General features: G+C 42.6%; 2 protein-coding genes across 12 annotated transcripts in view; both read right to left on the bottom strand.

The window, feature by feature from the left end:
- The window catches only part of osbpl9 (oxysterol binding protein-like 9), a 48,768-nt gene extending 47,506 nt beyond the window's left edge, over positions 1-1,262 (bottom strand). For all 6 annotated transcript variants that reach the window (XM_061684816.1, XM_061684817.1, XM_061684818.1 and 3 more), the window contains exon 1: positions 1,146-1,262. In XM_061684816.1, the coding sequence (XP_061540800.1) occupies positions 1,146-1,256 (111 nt within the window). In that variant the 5' untranslated portion in view covers positions 1,257-1,262. The remainder of the gene's footprint in view (positions 1-1,145) is intronic.
- Positions 1,263-1,577: 315 nt separating this feature from the next.
- Positions 1,578-21,306, bottom strand: part of abl2 (c-abl oncogene 2, non-receptor tyrosine kinase) — a 42,617-nt gene continuing 22,888 nt past the window's right edge. For 2 of the 6 annotated variants that reach the window (XM_061683282.1, XM_061683285.1), the window contains exons 2-11: positions 17,748-17,909; positions 13,336-13,631; positions 12,035-12,307; positions 11,730-11,814; positions 11,475-11,652; positions 11,213-11,397; positions 10,974-11,126; positions 10,792-10,881; positions 9,434-9,610; positions 1,578-7,157 (exon numbers count right to left, since the gene is read on the bottom strand). In XM_061683282.1, coding sequence (XP_061539266.1) covers positions 5,350-7,157; positions 9,434-9,610; positions 10,792-10,881; positions 10,974-11,126; positions 11,213-11,397; positions 11,475-11,652; positions 11,730-11,814; positions 12,035-12,307; positions 13,336-13,631; positions 17,748-17,909 — 3,407 coding nt within the window. In that variant the 3' untranslated portion in view covers positions 1,578-5,349. The other 4 variants (XM_061683283.1, XM_061683284.1, XM_061683281.1 and 1 more) reach the window with 4 other exon arrangements.

The following is a 21,306-nucleotide window of genomic DNA, read 5'->3' as shown; positions in this document are numbered from 1 at the left end:
ACAAGCTAGTAGGAGGCAAGGTTTCTGTCAATGAACCACAAGGAAAAGTCAAATATTTTCTGGTGCATTAGCTGCACTATGCGCCACTGCATACATAAAACTATTTCACAATATATGAGTTTACACAGAATGTCACACAGAATGTCAGTTAGTTCAACAAGGATGCTTTAGATCATAGGTGTCAAACTTAAGGCCCGGGGGCCAGATGCGGCCCGCCACATCATTTTATGTGGCCCGCGAAAGCAAATTATGCTCGTCAACTTCCGTGATTTTTGCTAAAATCTGTACCCAAATTCCAAATTGTCATAATAATAAACAATAATGTTGAGATATTGCATTTTTCTGTTACCAAACTACAGTAAATTAAACAATACTTTAACAAACTATTCTGATTTCAAAATTAGTTATCCCTCAATTTGTTGTGTAATGGTAATAATATGTTTTGGTGATTAAACATTTATATGGTTTCACTGTTCTAACGGTCCTCTGAGGGAAATCATAACTACAATGCAGACCGAAAAATAATATAATAATAAATAAATAATTTAAAAAAATTTAAAAAAGGGGTTTGACAACCCTGCTTTAGATGATTAATTCTTTAGAATGACATAACACATAAACACATTTGGAACTTATTATATGGCAGCTGACACTGTTTGCTAATGAGCGGGTTCGCCATTGTCGTTCTATTTATACTAAACTAACAAGTAACCTTAGCTAAAGACTCCTCCCACTGTGTCTGTCTCACCTATCGTCATGAATCAAAAAACCAGTGAGTGTCACACATCGACAAATAGTCTCGACAATGAACACAATTCTGTCTCACTGTCACCGAAAACATTTAAATGTCCACTGCAACGTCGCGTAAGTTGTTGATGTTTTCGAGTTGAGCTTTTGCTAGCAATGTAGCTAAGCGGATGCATGGGGGAAATGGTGCCACGGGATTCGTCAGTTGGACTTCAAGAATCATCGTGATTGGTCCATGTGACGATTAGTCACCGAGCAGATTCGCCTGTTGGTGCCTGAGACTCGCCAACTCCTGACAAACACTAAAGGCCCTCATCACAAACAGAGAACTTCTACCACCTAACCCCCAGCCCAGAGCGGAACAGTTTAGTATTGCAAACCGGCGAGAAGCGACGTACCGTGTAGTAAGACAGCAGTCCGGCATTATAGTCCAGCACAAACCAGCGGTACTGCCATCCTTTCATAACGTTAGTCCACTTGCTCAGTGGCCCTTCCATGATAGACGCCATCTACAATTGACGACTGGGAGGAGTCGGATATGCTATGTAGTGACGTCACCGCTGTTCCTATCAATAAAGTTAATTGAAACCTTTTTTGATAGTATAGTTAATGCATTTCTATTAATGTATAGACAGTGAAGCGATGTTTATTTAAATTAAAAATATAATTAAAATTATAAAAATATTTTTGCCACAATTTCATGTCAAACGCTATTGAGGCTACCTGTTTCTAAAATGTAATCAGTTCTGACAACTGACATTAGAAAGACCAATAAAATCAGCAAAATTATACAATATTCATCAATATCTTTATTATTTACAATAGACACCGATAAGCAAAACTTCACAGTAATATATGTGAGCTTTAAATAAAAAAAATGTACAATAAAAAAAAAAAAAGTGTGTTAACATGTCTTTTTTTAATTTTTTTTAATCCATGCTTAGGTTCACATATTCCATTATGGCGTGTCTGACTGTGAGCGTTGGCTTTCATTGCACCTGTACCACTTTGGTATAATGATGAGTTACAGAGCGCTTTCCAAGACATGGAGTAGAAGCGTAGAGAAAAAACAAATCAGTACAATGAATGCTAGACCAGGAAAAACAATGCAGTGTCGTGAGAACACTTTGTGGTCAATTCAGCATTGTTTCAGCTACGAGAGATGAAAAAAAAAAAAAATGGAGCTCAATTTATTCAAAGACCCTGCTACTCCAGTATACTTGAAGGATGGTGACAATTTTATTTCAATTTTTGATGAGACTAAGTCATAGAGATGCACTAAACATACAGGAAACTAGATAACCAATAGAATGAAACGATATATTAGAGAACAAATTAAGCAGCTCAGGATAAGTGTCGAGTCAGTCTTAAATGTGTAATGCAAAGAAATATGGCACAATGTTTTTATGAGGCTGTTGATTCTTGCAAGTAATTTGCTCACATAAAAGGCACCAAGAATCACAGAAAAACGACAAATTCGCTTCCATTATTTGAGACTCACAGTATGTGTAAATGTATGTGTTATGGACCTGCAGTGTTCTTATATGCAAATGTTAGCCTTGTACATACAACATGTGCCAATAATTTACGGTCTGAGGCCTTATCCAGTGTACATTAAGCTGTGAGCCCAAATAAACATGATCTATGTGTGCACATATTGGACATGTACAATTCTTGCAACTTGTGCTGAATGAAAGAGCAGTTTAGACTACAAATGCGGGTCAATGATCAATTGTGAAAAAATAAACGTGATGGCACCTTAAGAGATGAGACACTCATGCTGATGAATATTTGATGACTTCAGAACTGAAGAATACATTCAGAAAGCAGATGGATAGGCCTCAGTCTAAAACAGAGCTGGGGAACCTTTTTCCTATCAGGGGCCAATTGAGTTTTAAAATATATATATTTTTTAAATAAAGTACTCAGACGGCCGTACAAAATGTATGACAGTTCCACTGAAGTTTTGTTTTTAGAATTGCTCAGGCCAGATCAAATGTCACGGGCCGTAGGTTCCCCACACCTGCTGTAAAACAATTCTTTATTCTCTGACCACACACATTTTATTTTTAGGGATATGAAATAAAACAAATATTTACTTTCCCCCCGAAAATAGCTGTGCTTTTAATAATAATAATAAAAAAAACAAGAATAATTTAAAATTCAAGTTCATACATAGACACTTTTTTTTTTTTTTTTTTTTAAATCAGATGTACAAATCGCTCGTGCTGAAGACAGACTGCAGTTTAGTCTATAAAGAGTTAGTACTTTGATTAGTGTGATGAGCGCTCAGTGTGTTTGAACTGTGTTTCATACATTGCGGACATGTGAGGTACGGAGGCCACAAAGGCTACAGGGAGTCCTGCACAGTCCATAACACGCAAGGACACTTGGAAGGAAAGCTGTCCCAACGAGCCTAGTGGTCTACCCTGTGCTCCTCTTGAGGATAATGTGGTGCAAAAGGACATCTGCAGATCAATACTGAAATGCTTTGAGAACGTGACAGGGGTAAATTTCATTCATGCCATAGGCAGAAAAAAAACATTCATTTTGTTTTGAATACAGTGGGGAAATAAAGTATAATCTTATACTCAAAAATACTTTTTGTGTGTTACAGCTTGTCATTTGGGGCTTTCTTACATTAAAAAAGCAATTCGGAACAATTGAAAAATGCAACCACAACATATCCCACAAAAGTAATAAGGATTCTCTACTTAGTGGTGAATTTGGTAAATAGCACTAATTAACCCTTTGATTTATACTCATGATTTCACGACTATTAAAAAAGGAGTGACTATTTATGGCCCATACTGAAATCCAACAGAGTACAGCTCTAAAATAGGCATAGGCACAATCTTTAACCAACCATTGAAGTCCCTGTAAAGGGAGAATGTCTTCTAAATTTGACATGCCAGAGAGGGTTGTTAACAACCCTGACAAATTTGAATGATCATACCCCCTGCCCCCCCAAGTATGTAAAATAAGGCTTAGAAATTGTGAAAAATCACACCGTTGTCTCACCTCTCAAACGCTGTGGTGTGCGCGCTGAATGCCTGAAAACACAGCCCAGTGAAAAATGGATTCTGATTCGAAATAACTCAAGTCGTAACTGCACCGGATAACCATTGATGCTAACGAAAGTGCTCAAGTTCTTACAGTGGGGGAGGGGCAACTCATGCCAGATGCTGAAGTGCGACATCAGGTGCTGTTTAAACCACGTACGCCCCCCCCCCCCCCCCCCCAAAATAAATAATAATAAGGAAAACTGGAATGGTGACAACAGCTTAACGCTCTATCTCCAGAATTTAGTACTACACAGTACATGTACAAACATGTGTAAGGTATTTAGAAACAAATATCTGAATTCACTTTACAGGGTCTTATAGAATTCTCCCAATCGTGTAGAAGTGAGTGTGGATTAAAACTGAAGCAACATAAATGCACTTGTTGGTTGTTCTAAGGAACATGACGTCAGCTGTAAATTGAGCTACATCCACACTATGGCACAACTCCCTCAGGTAGCGTCGTTCTGCTCAATACAAGACTGGCATCAAAGCAGGGGTTCAGAACACCTCCAATCACACACACAAAAAATTATTAATTGATCGCAGAGTCAATCAAGAAAATTTTGTGAAATGCCTAGCCCTCTAATAAAACACAAAACCTGACCATGTTTTAAATCAAATTGAAAAAAAGCGGGCTGTACGATGCCACTGGTTAGAGCATCTGCCTCACAGTTCTGAGGTCCGGGGTTCAATCCCTGACCCCGCCTGTGTGGAGTTTGCATGTTCTCCCCGTGCCTGCGTGGGTTTTCGCCGGGCACTCCGGTTTCCTCCCACATCCCAAAAACATGTGTGGTAGGTTAACTGAAGACTCTACATTGCCCGTAGGTGTGAATGTGAGTGCGAATGGTTGTTTGTTTATATGTGCCCTGCGATTGGATGGCAACCAGTTCAGGGTGTACCCCCCCTTCTGCCCGATGATAGCTGTGATGTGCTCCAGCACTCCCGCGACCCTTGTGAGGATAAGCGGCTCTGAAAATGGATGGATGGATAGAAAAAAAGAGCGCTATCATGATGATGATGTGGTTTCCTATCTGTTGGTTAAAATGGCTTTCAAGAATTAGTTATGGTGCCTCAGTTGCTAGACACTGAGAAAAATGCTCCAAGAAACACAGTGCACCCGACCGATGAGTCACACATTCATGAAACATTGAGCTTGACAGGGGGAAACGACTGTCTACTCGTCAGTAAGGCTGAGCACAATCGACAGACTGAAACACAAGCAGAGTGAGCTTGGACTTTAACGGCAATCTGTGCTGGCGACATTCATTCACGTTTATGGCCGGCGCGAGGCAAACATTTTACAATTTGGAGTTGAACAACGTTAATTTGGCATACGCGGTCATCAGTATATGTACAGGTCAGACGGAACCAAAATGAAGTGTGCACACTGGCGTTTTATGAAACAGATGTATGTAAACAATCAAAAGATTATATTTTGTAGTGATTTCTCTGAGGTACGTTACACATTATTCTCATGTCAAATACAGTTAAAGGAATCCGAAAGAGAATTCTGTTGTGGTGTGACTGTTAGTGTCGGCTACCTCTGGACTACATCGCTAATCTCTTTAATACAGCTGTGCAGGTTGTCTAGTATGCTGTTGGAGCCCATGCAGCTCGGCACTCCGCCACCTGAGGACGAGGCCCTCAGCTCCTGGAGGCTGAGCTCCAACTTCCCCACTGCCTCGCGGAAGGCAAACTTGTTCCTCATTTGGGGGATGCAGTCCACGTAACCTGAACAGTAGTCCAGCAACTGGTGGCCGGCGTCCAGGACTTGGCTGCTGGATGGGCTTTCGGAGCTGATGTGGAGGACGCTGCTCAGACACTCTGCACACTCCAGCAGGACCTCGCGGCTGACCCGCTCCGGCGGAACCCTCTCCGACTGCTGTCTGGTTCGCCGTAGTGCCACTTTTGAGCCAGCGGGTGCTGTGGAGTGTGAGGAGGAGGAGGTGCTGCTGGGTGCTCCGTTGGCCATTTTAGTGGGAGTTGTGGAAGAAGCAGGAGGCACTTGTGGTGGTGGCACTAATGGTCTGCTCGAGGTCATTCCACCTGACAACCGCCCCGACCTTTGGCCTTTTAATGCATCTCCGTTGACTTCGACCGGTGTGGCTCCTACCTGCTCCTCTCCCTCGCTGCTGTAGGAGTGTTGCATGCTGCGTAAGGTTGGCGGAGGGGGCGGAGCGCACTTGGGTTTGACGAGCCGCGGCCTGTCCCGGTCAGCTTGATGCTCGGACAGCAGTTTGAAGCGGTTCCCCTGAGAGTCCAGCCCGACGAGGTGCACGTCGCCTGGGCTGTTCTTCAACGTGGGGGAGATGAGAACTGGAACTTTGTGGTTGTGAGTTTGTGCACCTGCTGCGCTCGATGACGCAGCTGAACTCGAAGTCTTCGAGGGGGACGACCAGCTTTGCTGCCTTTCCAGTCCTGCCCCACCATCCTCTCTACCCTCCCTCACCCGGGACGCATTGTCCGATTCACCTACTTCCCCCGCGATCCCTGGTGGCCGCCCTCCTGCGACAGTGCTCCGGGGTAGGAGCTTGGCTTTGGGCCTTTCCCTGATCTGTGCAGTCCCCTCATCCATCCTCCTGAGCAGAGTTTCGGGAGGACGTGCAGCCCCGTTCTCCGGCTGGGAGGTGGTTGAAGCAGTCCTTTCCAAAGGGGTTTTAGCACTGCGGTTCCTAGGTAAAGTCAGAGCAATACGCTCCAGGTCAGGCAACCCGGCTGACATTGAGGAGGTAGAATTGGACCTAGGTAAGGGTTTAGCCCGCCCAACCATGTTTCCACCATCCCCTGAGCAGACTGCCTTTCCTGTCCGCAGCCCGAGGGTCTTTTTGATAAGCCTCGGGGTAAAAAATCCGGCGAGTCCTCCCCAGCTGCTGCCGCTTGTTACCTGGGAAACAAGTCCCACACCAGAGGGCTTCTGTCCAAATGTGGCCCCACAGCAGCGTGACTGAGTCTGGGCGGGCTCGCCATGGGAATGAGAGGGGGAAGCGGAGAAGCCCCCTAAACTGTCTGACTGTGGCAGCGGAGGCGGGGGGCTGAAATCAGCAGTGGGCTCATATTTCTTGTGTGGCTGCGTCTCCATCTCCCGAAAGGAACTGTTCCTTTTAGGAGGTGTGGGGAGATTCTGTTGGTGCTGGGAGGACGGCGAGGAAGAAGAGGAAGACGATGACGACGACTTCTTTTTGATGAAGGAGCTGAAGAAGCTAGTCTTGCGGTCTCGTGAGAATGTGCCCGTGTCCAATGCGTCCTCTAAAAGGCTGCCGGGAGATTTATCACGGGGCTGCTGTTTTCTGGGCAGCGCTGGGGAACTGCCTGTGCGTCCGTCACCTCCTAATAGAGAAGTCCAGCCTAAAAAGAAAAAAGAGGAATTGATTATAATAACCCTAACCTTAAGGACAAGGGTTTCCCCAAAATATTTGAGCTCAAGATCCAAATGAAAATTTAGATTCTTCCTCGGACCCCATCCATCCATTTTCTATAGCACTTGTCCTCATTAGGGTAAGAGGTAAGACGGAGCCTATCCCAGCTAACTCTGGGTGAAAAGCGGGGTTGACCCTGGGCTGGCTGCAAGCCAATTGCAGGGCACATATAGACAAAACAACCCTTAACGCGCACATTCACACCTATGGACAGGTCAGAGTCTTCAATTAAGCTAACATGCATGCTTTTGGAATGTGGGAAGAAGCTGGAGTACCTAGAGTAACCCCACACAAGCACAGGGAAAACGCTAAGCAACCGTGCCCTCTCCCCAGGACCCAAACTGACTAAAAAATGTATTACCATCTTCATTTTATTTAGCCAGGAAAACCTCACTGACATTAAAAATCTCTTTTACAGGACTGTCCTGGTCAGGACTGGTAACAAACACATAAAACAGCTAATAAAGCTGCCATAAGAGAGAACACAGAGGATGTTTAATCAACTACAACTAAAATTAAGCAAAGTTCCATTTGCAAGGAAATTGTGTGCCTGATGAGCAATAAAAAAGCCGACCTAATAAAAATGTGGCTTCAATTTCTGATCCCTGCTATAGACTTTTACCTTTAAAGGCTGTTTTCCTCAATGTGACCCAAAAGAACTAGAATATGGAATAGAAACCTGAATCTGCGCAGGTCATGCACATGCACATTCTATTCATCTAACTGGATTAGGATTGAAGTTGCACATGCGCAAAATGGGGTGATTAACATGATAATCAACAAATCATAAATACCTTAACCTTAAAGCACAGTACCAGTCAAACGTTTGTAGACACCTTCTCAATAGCATGGGAATGTCCAAAACATCTGACTGGTACTGTACAAATATACGCAAATCTTTCCTTGGCACATAAGACATCAGTGTCAAGGACACTTTTGTTTTGTGACTTTGTAAACTGTATTGCATGCTCACAGAAACACACACATTGGATTCAAGAGCAGCGTGGTTTTAGTGTATTGTTTTAGTATGATTAATGCTTAGTGTTTTGATGAACTAGGAGGGGGTAAATTAAGTAGTTGGGGAGAAGGACAGAAGGACAACCACACAGACTTGTTTGCATCACAGACAAACATATGGGACCAAAATTTTATTATCAACATTAAGAAAAAAAATAATAGGGAAAGAAAACTTCTGAAATTAGAGATATGTCACCAGAAACATGAATTATTTCGATTTGGAAATAACAAATTCAAAGACAGAATATAATATAATTATATCTATGAACAACACTTGTTGGAGTGAAAATGAAAATACTCAAAAGTGAGGGTGATTTGGAGCTAAATTGATCACATGAAAGCCCATTACACAATTACAATGCGTGGGGGGTTCAATTGAATGAGGATTAGTGCTCAAATGTTTTGGAGTATTTTTGCTAAAGTGTGAGTCAGTAGAAGTATATTCGATTGGATAAGTGAAAGTATTCAGAGGAGACACTTTACTATAGAGATTAAAGGTGGCATCTGCTCCATTCGTTGGTGGCATTCCTTCATTGGAAATATTGACTTATGGCAACAGATGCACTTTATGGCATTTTTCTCTCCTATTAAACCTTAGTACCAAATTAGGCGTTTCAAAATGTTTCTCCTTTACATGTTTTGTTAGGGCAGCATGGTGTTGTAGTGTGGAGCACGTATGATTCCAGACGAGAGGTTACAGGTTCGAATCAGGCCTTGTGTGGCTGACACATCCTCTTAATGCTTGCTTGGGTGTTCTCTGGTTATCTAAAGACTAAATTGGCTCACCTGTGACTCTCATGTGGACAAGTGCTATAGAAAGTGGATGGATGGATGTTTTGAAAGAGTTGCATTTTTGTTTTCAGACATGATTCCATTCACGTGACAGGTTTCACTTGGAAGTTTGACAGCAAAGCGAGCACCAGCGTCTTATAACTAAATAGGCTATTTACTCTACACTACATAACATTAAGGCTAATGTGACCTGCCTAAAATGTACATACACTTGGGAAAGAACAGACAGTTGCACATGTGGTCAGTCGGTGAGAAAAATGACTGCCCTTCTTCTCAGGCGACGGGCTTGGCGACGCTGGATTTGGCTCTTGGTATCAAGATGGCCTGGGACACCTGTGGGCTTGTAATGTGATTCACCTGAATGCTTGGCAGCGAGGTAAGCGCGTCTAGCTGTACCTGAGGGACCATGGGTGCCGTGGTCCGGCCGCCCGTCAAGCCCGCCCTCGATGTTTTCCTTGTTTTCCGTGTGCTTGAGGACTGTGCGGGATTTGGAGGGCAACAGGGGCGTGTCAAAAGAGTGCAGGGGACCGCCGTGACCGGAGGAGGCTGTCTTACAGAGCTCCTCTGCCACCTCTATATATATATATAAAAAAACACAAAAAACAAAGAAGAAAAAAATGTGAAAAATACATGTCAGACTGTACAACCTCTGAAACAAACACAGCAGAAGTGGTGTGACGAAAAGTTTGAGGGAAAACAAATGCCTTGAAAAAACACAGAAACTCAAGCGCTGAAATGTCGCCATTGCATGACCGATCACAAGATTTCAGCTCAGTGAGCATGTAAAGCACAGGTGTTAAACTCAAGGCCCATGGGTCAGATCCGACCCTTCACATCCTTTTACGGCCCACAAAGCTTGCCTCAATTTTCCATGACTTCTGCTCAACACTCATGTTAAAAGTGATAACAGCCAAACGCCGGGGCAATTATGTAATACAATAGGGCAAATATTAGGATTCCCACACAGAACGTATTTGGTTAGGGACAAGAAGTATAATTGCCATGCATATCTTTTTTTGTTTTGTTAAATAGCTCGGTACAAATTCAACTTCCAGCGGCATTTAAACAGATTCTCCCAGGCTGCGTATTAACAAATGCTATGATTAGTATTTAATAACATAATGATTAAAACTGTGAATGTTGCAGTTGTTTGCTGCTGTTGTGCTTTCTGAAAACAAACACACTTAAGATGTTTAGGTTTCATTTGAAATATAATTTAACCCAGCCCAGTTAACACAAAAGATATGCAGTTTGTTTTGCAACGCTCTTCCCTGTAAAATATCGCTGGCATCAGGCAGAACCTTTGCCTTTTGAGGAAACAAACCCAAAAAAAAAAAAACAGCATGTTTGTTGCGCTATTAACATTGCATCTTAAAAGACAGCCATTTTGTACACTTTACATTGATTGGTCAATAATTTGTAAAAATAACAGAACAACGTGGACGTGGGGACTGGGACTGACCAGTAGTTTCGATTTGTGACAAAATATTAAATTGATCAAATTTAGACAGAAGGTTTCGGCCCGATGCCAGCAAATATGTGAACTGAACTACTACAACCTGTAGTAGTACTAAAGACAAACTGAATATACTCCATAAAGTTTTTTTTTCTAAATTATTATTTCCCAGGGGAACATTGTCTCTAAATTGGAACAAATTCGAGGTTGAACAGATTAGTTTACACTTTACACTGTCTTTCCACTTACAGGTTTTTATTAGCCTAGAAAATGGCATGCTTCTTTAATGCTATGCTACCTTCTGAGATGCTGGAGTCATGGAACATTGTTTCAAAAGCTTGGTGGATCTCTGCGAACGATGGCCGGTCCAATGGACTCCACTGCCAGCCTATTAGAATAAAGTAAAGTTCATGTTAAAGTAGTGATCACAGTAACTTAAAAATAATCTGAAGGATTTATGTTATAAATAAATCTACTTACATGCCCTCATGAGTTCATAGACCTTTGGCGGGCATCCCTCAGGCTGTTCCATGCGGTAGCCCTTCTCTAGAAGGTCATAGACCTGAGACAGATCGATGCCGGGGTACGGAGACATTCCATAGGTGGCAATTTCCCATAGCAGGACCCCAAACGCTGTAGGACAAACACAATGCGGGTCATCAGCCATGTGACCAGGAATGGAGTGGGAATATAGAAGTGAATGAGTGCACGGTACTCACCCCATACATCAGACTTGATCGAGAAGGTGTTGTATGCAAGGCTCTCCGGCGCAGTCCACTTGATGGGGAATTTAGCCCCAGCGTGTGCAGTGTAGGTGTCACCAGTCATCAACCTGCTCAAACCAAAGTCTGCCACCTTCACCACGTGATTCTCCCCGACCAGGCAGTTCCTTGCCGCAAGATCCCTGACGGAAGAAACATGTAAGACTATAATACTTCACATGAATGCACACAAAAAGAGAATCTGGACTTTTCATCTCACCTATGGATGAAGTTCTTTTTCTCCAAGTATTCCATTGCTGAGGAGATCTGTGTGGCCATGTAAAGCAGAACCACAGCATTCACCTCCTCCTTGTCGCAGTCTCTCAAGTAGTCCAGAAGGTTGCCGTGGGGCATGTACTCTGTCACGATGTAAAATGGAGGCTCCAACGTACACACACCTGTGGTAGAGGCAGCTGTATTAATATTTTCAAGGGAGGGGAAATTAAAATGGTATGAAACAAGAGAAGATACTGACCAAGAAGCTGAACCAGGTTTGGATGTTTAACCTCCTTCATGACAGCAGCCTCTTTCAGAAATTCCTCAACTTCCATGGTGTCTTCCTGTCATTAAAGAAATGGGAGAGAAATGTTAATGTCAATATAACAGTAAGCAGATATAAAAATGTAAATACAAGTGTGGGTGTAAGTAAGATTGTAATAAGCGTATTACCAAGGTCTACCTGCAGGTGGTGGCCTACAACCATAAGTCTGCTCATGTCCCTTCATTGGCAGATAAGGAACTTGAAATTAAAGTACAATATTTTATAAAGAGACATCGAACCTTAAGCGTTTTGACAGCCACTGTAAGGTTGTACTTCTTCCACACGCCCACATACACCTCGCCGTACTGGCCGCCTCCCAGCTTGTGCTTCATGGTGATGTCGGTGCGCTCCATCTCCCACTTGTCGTGGATGGGCGACACACCGTACACGGTGGGTTTGTTGCACTTGGGCGCCGGGTAGTGCAGTGTGGTGACCAGGCCGTCGGCTACAGTGGAGTGGTGGTGGACCAGCTCGGCCAGGGTGGCGAAGCGGCTCTCGGATGTCACATACACCTTGAGGGGGGAGGAGGAGGGAAAGAGTGAGAAGTAAGTCCCGGTGTTTGTTTTTATTGGATGACCCCCTTTTCAAAGAAATAGAGTAGTATACTATAGTACTTCCACAAGGCAGTCGTAAAATAGTAAATGATAGAATTCAACCATAGATGTTTTATTGTGGCGGCACGGTAGCCGACTGGTTAGAGAGTCAGCCTCACAGTTCTGAGGACCGGGGCTCAATCCCCGGCCCCGCCTGTGTGGATTTTGCATGTTCTCCCCGTGCCTGCGTGGGTTTTCTCCGGGGACTCCGGTTTCCTCCCACATCCCAAAAACATGCTTGAATTGGAGACTCTACATTGCCCGTAGGTGTGAATGAGAGTGCGAATGGTTGTTTGTTTGTATGTGCCCTGCGATTGGCTGGCAACCACTTCAGGGTGTGCCCCGCCTCCTGCCCGATGATAGCTGGGATAGGCTCCAGCACGCCCGCGACCCTAGTGAGGAGAAGCGGCTCAGAAAATGGATGGATGGATGTTTTATTGTGGGTGGCGTAGTGGGATAGCGGTTAGCACGTCTGATAGCAGTTAGTACGTCTGCCTCATAGGCCGTCTGTGTGGAATTTGCATGTTCTCTCTTTGCTTGCATACATTTTATCACAGTACTCCGGCTTCCTCCCACATTCGAAAAACACCAAATGTTAGCTTGAGATACCATAGGTGTGAATGCAAATGTGAATGGTTGTTTGTCTGTGTGTACGGTACGGTCACTTGCGACCCAAAAGAGGACAAAAGCTATAGAAGATAGATGGGTGGATTTTTTTGTTTAGTTCACTTTTTGTCCACTTTTTTGTTGTTGTTGAAATTGTAATTTACAATGTTAAAATATTATTATATATATATATATATATTATATATTATTATAAATATAAGTTTTATGATGGCGAACGTTTGACATATACAATGGAATAACTGCATTACTGTCAATGACAAAAATTAATGACAAATTTGAACAATTCAAAATACAACAAGAGTCAACCACTGGCTGTCTACCTTTCCATCCGATGAAGTGTTGATCCGGTAGTGGTAAACTCGCCCCTCGTAGCGGAGGGAAATGGACAGCTGTCCGGGGCTGCTTTCGCTTTCGCGAACAAGGAAGCTGCCATTGATGAGGGATGAAAGCAGGTACTCTGCAGCACTGCGTGACACAGGCCCGTGGTACCAGCTGTGCTTCTCCAGGCTGTTGACAGGCGTGATGTAGTTGGAAGGGACCCAACCCTGGCCATTCTTGGAGCGAACCTCGCTCCACTCTCCATTTTGGTTGTAGCCCAGCACGCACAGCTTCTCTCCTAGACACGCATAGGAGGAAATGCTCAAACATTTGTCACCTGCAATGTCAATGAGTGAACAGCTTTGACCTAGGATTTATTTGGGGCGTTTTTCCTAAAAGGTTGCAAATTGTTACTGGTAATCACCGGGTATTCTCACAACAAAAATATCCAATGTTCCAAAGCAGTCGCTCAGAATCATCTTTATTTGCCAAGTATGTTAAAAACACACAAGGAATTTGTCTCCGGTAGTTGGAGCCGCTCCAGTACGACAAAAAAATACTTTTGAGACATAAAAACATAAAACACAGTACGGAGAGCCACTGAGCAATGAAAGGTTACCGGTAATGTGGTAATGGTGATGCAATTATTGTTTTTTTTTTGACAATTGTGCAAATGATGCAGAGTCCTCTCGCAATTTAGAGCAGTTTGAAATGACTAGTAGAGCGATAATCTGGTACAGGGACAATTGTGCAAATGGTGCCGATATTTCTCAAGCACATGAGTGGCCAGTGTTGGTCAACAACAGATATGCAAATAGTGCAGAGTGACGAGACTACTACAGTGAGTGCACGAATAATGTAGAAGTGGCCCGACAGCATTTTTTTTTTCTTTTTCTTTTCTTTTTCCTGAATCAAGTACCACCATCATGACCAACAATAAGAAAAAATACAGTAGCGTTGTAAGTGTTCATGAAAAATATGACAGAAGTTTTATTCCTAAAAAGTATATTTAATACATCGTAAGCCACTGAAACAGTATGCAGAATTTTAACATTAACAATAAGCTTAAATACAGGAAAATACAAAAATGTACTTAAATGATTCAACTAAAATGTATTGCACATCATCCATCCATCCATTTTCTGTACCACACGGGCGTGCTGGTGCCTATCCCAGCTATCTTCGTGCGAGAGGCAGGATACACCCCGAACTGGTCGCCAGCCAACTGCAGGGCACATATATGCAAACAACCATTCTCACTAACATTCACACCTAAAGGCAATTTAGAGTCTTCAATTGACCTATCATGGATGTTTTTGGGATGTGGGAGGAAACCGGAGTACCCGGAGAAAACCAACGCAGGCACGGGGAGAACATACAAACTCCCCACAGGCGGGGCCGAGATTTGAACCCCGGTTCTCTTAACTGTGAGGCAGATGTACTAACCAGTCAGGGATAACCCCAACCCACCGTGCCGTCTATTGCACATCATAGATAAATTTAAAAAAACATAGCTAAGGAATACGGTAGTTTAAAAAAAACTTCTTAAAGATTAAATGCCACTGGATTAAAACCAGCCTAATCCTATATTTGCCCTTACAATACTCAAAATGAGGAACTCGGATTAGAAAGCCATTTAGACTAAATCTATTTACAAAAAAATGAAAAAAAATTAAAAGGAGGGTCTCTCTTAGAGACGCAACATTGAATCTTGTCATCAGGTAAGAATGTTAGTGAGGATGCCCTGGTGACACAACACAAACAAAACGAGAGGTATGGACAGATTGTGAGTCTTGCTGAACTACATCAAAAGGTGTGAAACAATAATAAGAGCGAAGCTGGCATGCGAGCGCCGGGCAAAGGTAGACATGTAGTGACTTGGTGTCTCGTCTCGGTCTGTCTCTTGACGTCAGAGCAAGAGACATGAGGGAATGGAGAGGCGCACGGTTTTCTCGAAACCACAGGAGGGAGTGATTCAATAATGCAACATAACTAGAGTTACCTCTTCGCTGGACATTTTGCAATCAAATTGCGGTCGGTTGTCGCCAATTTGGTTAGCAGAAAATAAACCACCTATACAGCCCAACCTGTGTAGGATACTAATTCTTAAGAGCTTTCACCACCTTTGGGGCATTTGAATTTTGAGGTACCGCACGATTTTCCCTTCTCATGTTACTAAATAAGGTACGCAAAATATGAGAAACACCTCTCAGTAAGATCCAGTGCAGCTCATTGCTGCGGCAAGGATGTCAGTCAAATTCATTGCTGTGATTTTTGAAAGAGGTACATCCCCAAAGAGAGTTCCTCCAATTATTAAAAAGAAGCTCAGCGTCCAGGCCGGGCCTACTGTCCAGTGAGTCACAGTGAAAATGACGCATCATTTACACACAGTAAAGCTAGGCGTCTGGGAAATGGCGGTTGGAGCCAATAAACAATTAAGACTGTGATGATCAGTGAAAGAAAACACTGAACACACTTGCCAGGGAATCAGTTCTTGTTCAGGTTACCAGGCTTGCACAAGCAGAGCCCAGGAAACAAACTAAGGAGTTTGTAAAATACAGCTGAGACCGCTGTCACGATATGCACTTAACTACTTTGAACTCCTTTGAACAGACTGCTATCCAGTCCGGATATTCTCTAGTTTCCTCTGCAGGACTGGAAATACTGACTGCCTCCCTGCCTTTGGACTGGCTAGGAGGAGATAATGACTCTGAGCAGCTAATTCTTCCTTGTGGTCAACTACTGCCTGCTCAAAGTACCCACCTGTTGATGTAAAATTCCATATCGTCACAGCATCAGAGACATAAGGGCGTGTTTTCTCCAGGAAAGAATTCTAGATTGTTACGAGAAACCAAAATCCAACTGAAATCTTTTTAAAAGTCTTCCCACAAGAGTGGATCTGATAGAGATGCAAAGTGGGAGTCAATTCCATATTTTCTTCCTTTTTCCATTCCTGGAGGTATAATGGCCAAGTGCCCCAACAATTCTTATCGCCTATAGCTTTACTGACGCACAACATTCCAATGGTATAACTGTAAATCTGCACGAAACCTTTTCTTCACCCTAAGGGTTTGATGATCTGCCAATCAGTGGCATGGCCTGAAGGGTTTTCAACTGAAGACTCTGTTACCACATAAGGCAATCACTATGTACTTTTGTTGTGACACGTGCGTCTATGGAAGGTGTGGGAAGCATGCATTGGAATAACGCCACATCACGTAGCAACAATCATTTTTAATGATGCAGGCATGACACATGAATGTATACTGTACACTCAAGGACATGATTTAGGATGTAATGACAAAATGTTGCAGCCATAAGGGAGACCAAAAACACTAACTGTGACTTTAAAAAGATAAACAGAGAGGCATTCATTTAAAAATATTTACTATTGTGGCTGCAGTTTGCGATGGTGTAGAACTGCACTGCATCGTACTAAGATGTACGGTATGAGATGCAAACTATAACAAAAATAATACATACTTTATTGTTAAATTATACTGGGTGTCCCCAAAAAGTTAACATAACATATCAAATTCTTGCTCAAATAATCTCAATTTTTAACAAAATAACTAAGTTTAAAGAAGTATTATCATTTTTTTTGTACAATTTTAAACGGTTCTCAGGCCTCTTAGAAACATTTTTGCAACATGCGTTTGTCAAAATACTCCAATCAATAATTATGTCACAAATTATTTAAACAATCTATATTTATATATTGGATATTCATTCATCCATTTTCTATTCTGCCTATCCTTCTCTAGGGTCAAGGGTGAGCTGGAGCCTATTCCAGCTGACTTTGGGAGAGAGGCCGGGTACAACCTGGACTGGTTACCAGCTAATCACAGGATAGTTATAGAAAAACAACCATTAACACGAACATTCGCACCTAAGGTCAATTTAGAATCTTCAATTAGCCTGACATGAATGTTTTGGGATTTTGGGAGTAAGCCAGACTATCCGGAGAAAACCCACACAAACATGGGGGGAGCAAGCAAACCCCACACAGGAAGTTCGGAGCCCGGATTCAAACCTTTAACCCCCAACCTTCGGAACTTTGAAGCGGATGTGCTAACCACTCACCCACAGTACGGCCCCCATTTTTATATGTTGTTGGAATTTTGATAAGTAGTATTTCATTTCGGTTGCCTTGGACATATAGGTATCCAGATATTCATATTACAAATTCTGTGAATTTTTTGGGATGACCCTGTACCTCTCTGACATTGTCAATTCAAACAGAGCACTGTAATCTTTGCCTATGGCTTTTGTTTTGGAACTTACATGAAAATTTTCATGAAAAACTTACATCTCGAACCATGCAAATTGCATTCTTCTTATTAGATTAATATGAATAAGATTATATTTTAAATAGTATTAAATTTATTGTAAATCATTTAAAAAGTGTGTTTACCTTTAGTGATGCTGAGCGTGTTGTCTCCACTGGCCACAAAGTCATAAAGTGCAACAAAAAGGTTGGGGTCGCTCTCAGCCGCCCCCAGTAGGTTCTCCTTGGAGCTCCAGCGTACCGCTTCTGTCAGGGCCGCAGAATCCAGCCCGAATGGCCTGTGGAGAGCTTCTGGAGAAAAAGGTGGACCACAGAGAAGGAGAGACAAAAAGACGGTAAATGTTGAGAAAGAGAAATGATAAACAAAGCATCCAGGTTGACTGGTGAAGTTGCAAGTGCATGCAAATATGTGACGACTCCAAACCATCCTGATCAAGCTGCCCTTGTGGTCTACCTGTTTGTCCAGGCCCAGGACTCTGCCTGAAGCCAGTGTGGAGATTCTGGCTACTCAGGGCCACCCAATCTTCGTCAAAACTGTTTGCCTGCAGGCACCTCAAAATCATTACTGTAGCAAAACGACTCTCTGTAGTATACAGCTCTAAGATCAGGAGTGATCTGAGGTAGCACTGTGTGCGTATTTAAAGCACAAAGAGGGAGGGGCTTGAGGGTTGGGATGAGAGTGAGGCTACGTGACCGGGGCGCAGTGATGATTCTCGCTAACACACACCCACAGAGACTAACATGCGATTGAGGAAGCAGCACATGAGTAGCCGAGATGAACAACGCTCAGCAGTTTGTGCCAAAGTCACTACGTGTCTGGACAGCTGCTGCGGGTGTGGGATACGAGGGTGATGAAATAGAGCTCTTGACGATTGAGAGCGTCTATGCATCTTAAACACTATGTATTATTCAGGTGATTGATTTTAGGTAGATTTTTTTTGTTTTGTTTATTATGGCAGGATTTTGTTCAATTATGCTATTGACAACTACACATGTATATAAAAACTACTGGTATAACTCTAAAAGAATGAGGCTATACAACTGTATTAATCTTTTGCTAAATTTGCAGATGGCACGTCTTGCTGAACTACATCAAAAGACGTGAAACAATAATAAGAGTGAAGCTGAAATGCGACCGCTGGGCAAAGGTAGACGTAGTGACTCGTCTCGGTCTGTCTCTTGACGTCAGAGCAAGAGACATGAGGGAGTGGAGAGGCGCACGGTTTTCTCGAAACCACAGGAGGTCACAGTGAAAATGACGCATCATTTACACATAGTATAGCTAGGCGTCTGGCAAATGGCGGTTGGAGCCAAGAAACAATTAAGACTGTGATGATCAGTGAAAAAAAAAAGATGAACACACTTGCCAGGGAATCAGTTCTTGTTCAGGTTACCAAGCTTGCACAAGCAGAGGCCAGGAAACAAACTAAGGATTTTGTAAAATACAGCTGAGACTGCGGTCACGATATGCACTAAACTACTTTGAACAGGGAGGGATTATTCTTTTGCTAAATTTCCAGATGCCACGTCTACCAAGGCCAAACAATCCTAAACATGTCCACCTGATTTATCGGATGAGAAATCATCAACATGTGCCATGTGATACTCTTCCACTCCAGTCTTTATGGCCAGTGTTTCCCAACTTTTATTGAGCCAAGGCACACAGTTTACATAAAAAAATCTCAGGGAACACCACCAAACAAGTCCCAAAAAATATATAGTGAATTAGTGATGATGTCTTTTTTTAATCACAAATTTAATTATTGTCACTGTCGGGCAGAATCCATCCATTTCCAAAAACTACTACTTTTCAGGGAATAAAAAAAAAAAAGACCATCTTACTTGAGTTACCAAACACCGCATTGTTACAGTAGATTGCTATCATTTAGTGTTTGTCCACCAACATCGAAACTACATGTTCAATCACGAATTTAAGTTGCTTAAAAATAACAGTCATTTAATACGCTGGCATTGATAAGACTGTTACGGAAAGGTCGCCACCGTCAACCGTGCCCATCAAAGTCTGCACTCAAGCCGAGCCACCGACAAGAGAAAATCTTTTAATAGCTAACAAAAGCTAAACACTGTGGTTATGTCTTCCTCCAAAAACTTTTTCTTTCAAATATCTATATAGCCATGAGTTATGCTATTAAAAAAAAACAATAAGCTGAAAAGAGAGTGTAATAGGAGGAATAAACGAGACAACATAATAGGTGGAAATTAATCTGCACGCACACTTACCTTCATGGCTGATGGGCTTCCTTCTGCAAAAAAAGCATTACAGCTATTGATTTTTACCAAAGCAGGCCTACTCAAATCTACACTATATTGCCAAAAGTATTCACTCACCTGCTTTGACTCACATATGATTTCAAATGATATCCTATTCTAAATCCATATGGTTTAATATGATGGTGGTCTACCCTTTCCAGCTATAACAGCTTCAACTCTTGTGGGAAATCTTTCAACAAGGTTTAGGAGTGTGATTATGGGAATTTTTGCCCATTCTTCCAGAAGCATATTTGTGAGGTCACACACTGATTTTGGATGAGAAGGCCTGGCTCACTGTCCACTCAAAATCAACCTAAAGGTGTTCTATCTGGTTGAGGGCAGGGTTTTGTGCAAGCCAGTCAAGTTCATCCATACTAAATTCTCTCACCCATGTCTTTATGGACCTTGCTTTGTGCACTGGTGCACAGACATGTTGGAACTGTAATCCCCAAACTGTTCGACTGGTCCCTTGATAAAGTCAGAACACCATCAAACCTTCCTTTCACTGGAGTGCAGGGGCTAATATTTTGGACATTTACAACTCTGTGGGAACAATTTGGAGATGGCCCTTTCCTGTTTCAACGTGACTGTGCATCAGTGCACAAATCAAGGTTCATAAAGACACGGATGAGAGAGTTTGTGGATGAACTTGACTGGCCAAGACAATCCTGACCTCAACCCTATAGAACACTTTTGGATGAATTAGAGGGGAGACTAGGCATTCTCGTCCAACATCAGTGTGTAACCTCACAAATACGCTTCTGGAAAAATGGTCATAAGTTCCCATTAACACTGTTATACCTGTAACTACAGAGGGGCTACCAATGTCATATTAAACCCTGTGGATTAAGAATGTAATGTCACTTAAATTCCTATCCGAGTCGAGGCAGGTGAATGCTTCTGGCAATGTAGTGTATCTAACCTAACTATTTTCACAAATTTTTTTTTTCTAAAATTTTTATCTAAAAAAATATACTGATCATTAGTGTCGATTTGTGAAAAAAATATAGACTTAACCATATTTGGACATACTGTATGAGGTTCCCGCCTGATAGCGACTTCATGTACCTTCTGTCAGCTAGTGGAAGAGCATTTGATTGCGCTACCTATCACGATACATCGCTGGCATAGCTGAACAGATGCATTTATAGTAAATAAATAATTATTGAACCAAATACGTGAAATTGGATAATTTCCCGCAGCACATGGGATGATCCCTGATGGAAAGGTGGTTTGGAATCACTGCTTTTGGTGGCGGAAGTGACAATTACAAAGTGGATTCTAAAGGCGGCCCTATGCGGCACTCGACGCGTACACGGCACAAATTGTCGCCGCGCGCAGAATGGCACGGAGATCATCTCTCGTGATTGGTTGGTTTTAGTCACATGCTGTGATGACGTACCCAGCTTTCCCC

Source organism: Phycodurus eques, chromosome 8, assembly GCF_024500275.1.
Source record: "Phycodurus eques isolate BA_2022a chromosome 8, UOR_Pequ_1.1, whole genome shotgun sequence".
Lineage (NCBI taxonomy): Eukaryota > Metazoa > Chordata > Actinopteri > Syngnathiformes > Syngnathidae > Phycodurus > Phycodurus eques.
Note: the sequence above shows the minus strand (reverse complement) of the source record. Positions and strands in the feature narration are given on the sequence as shown.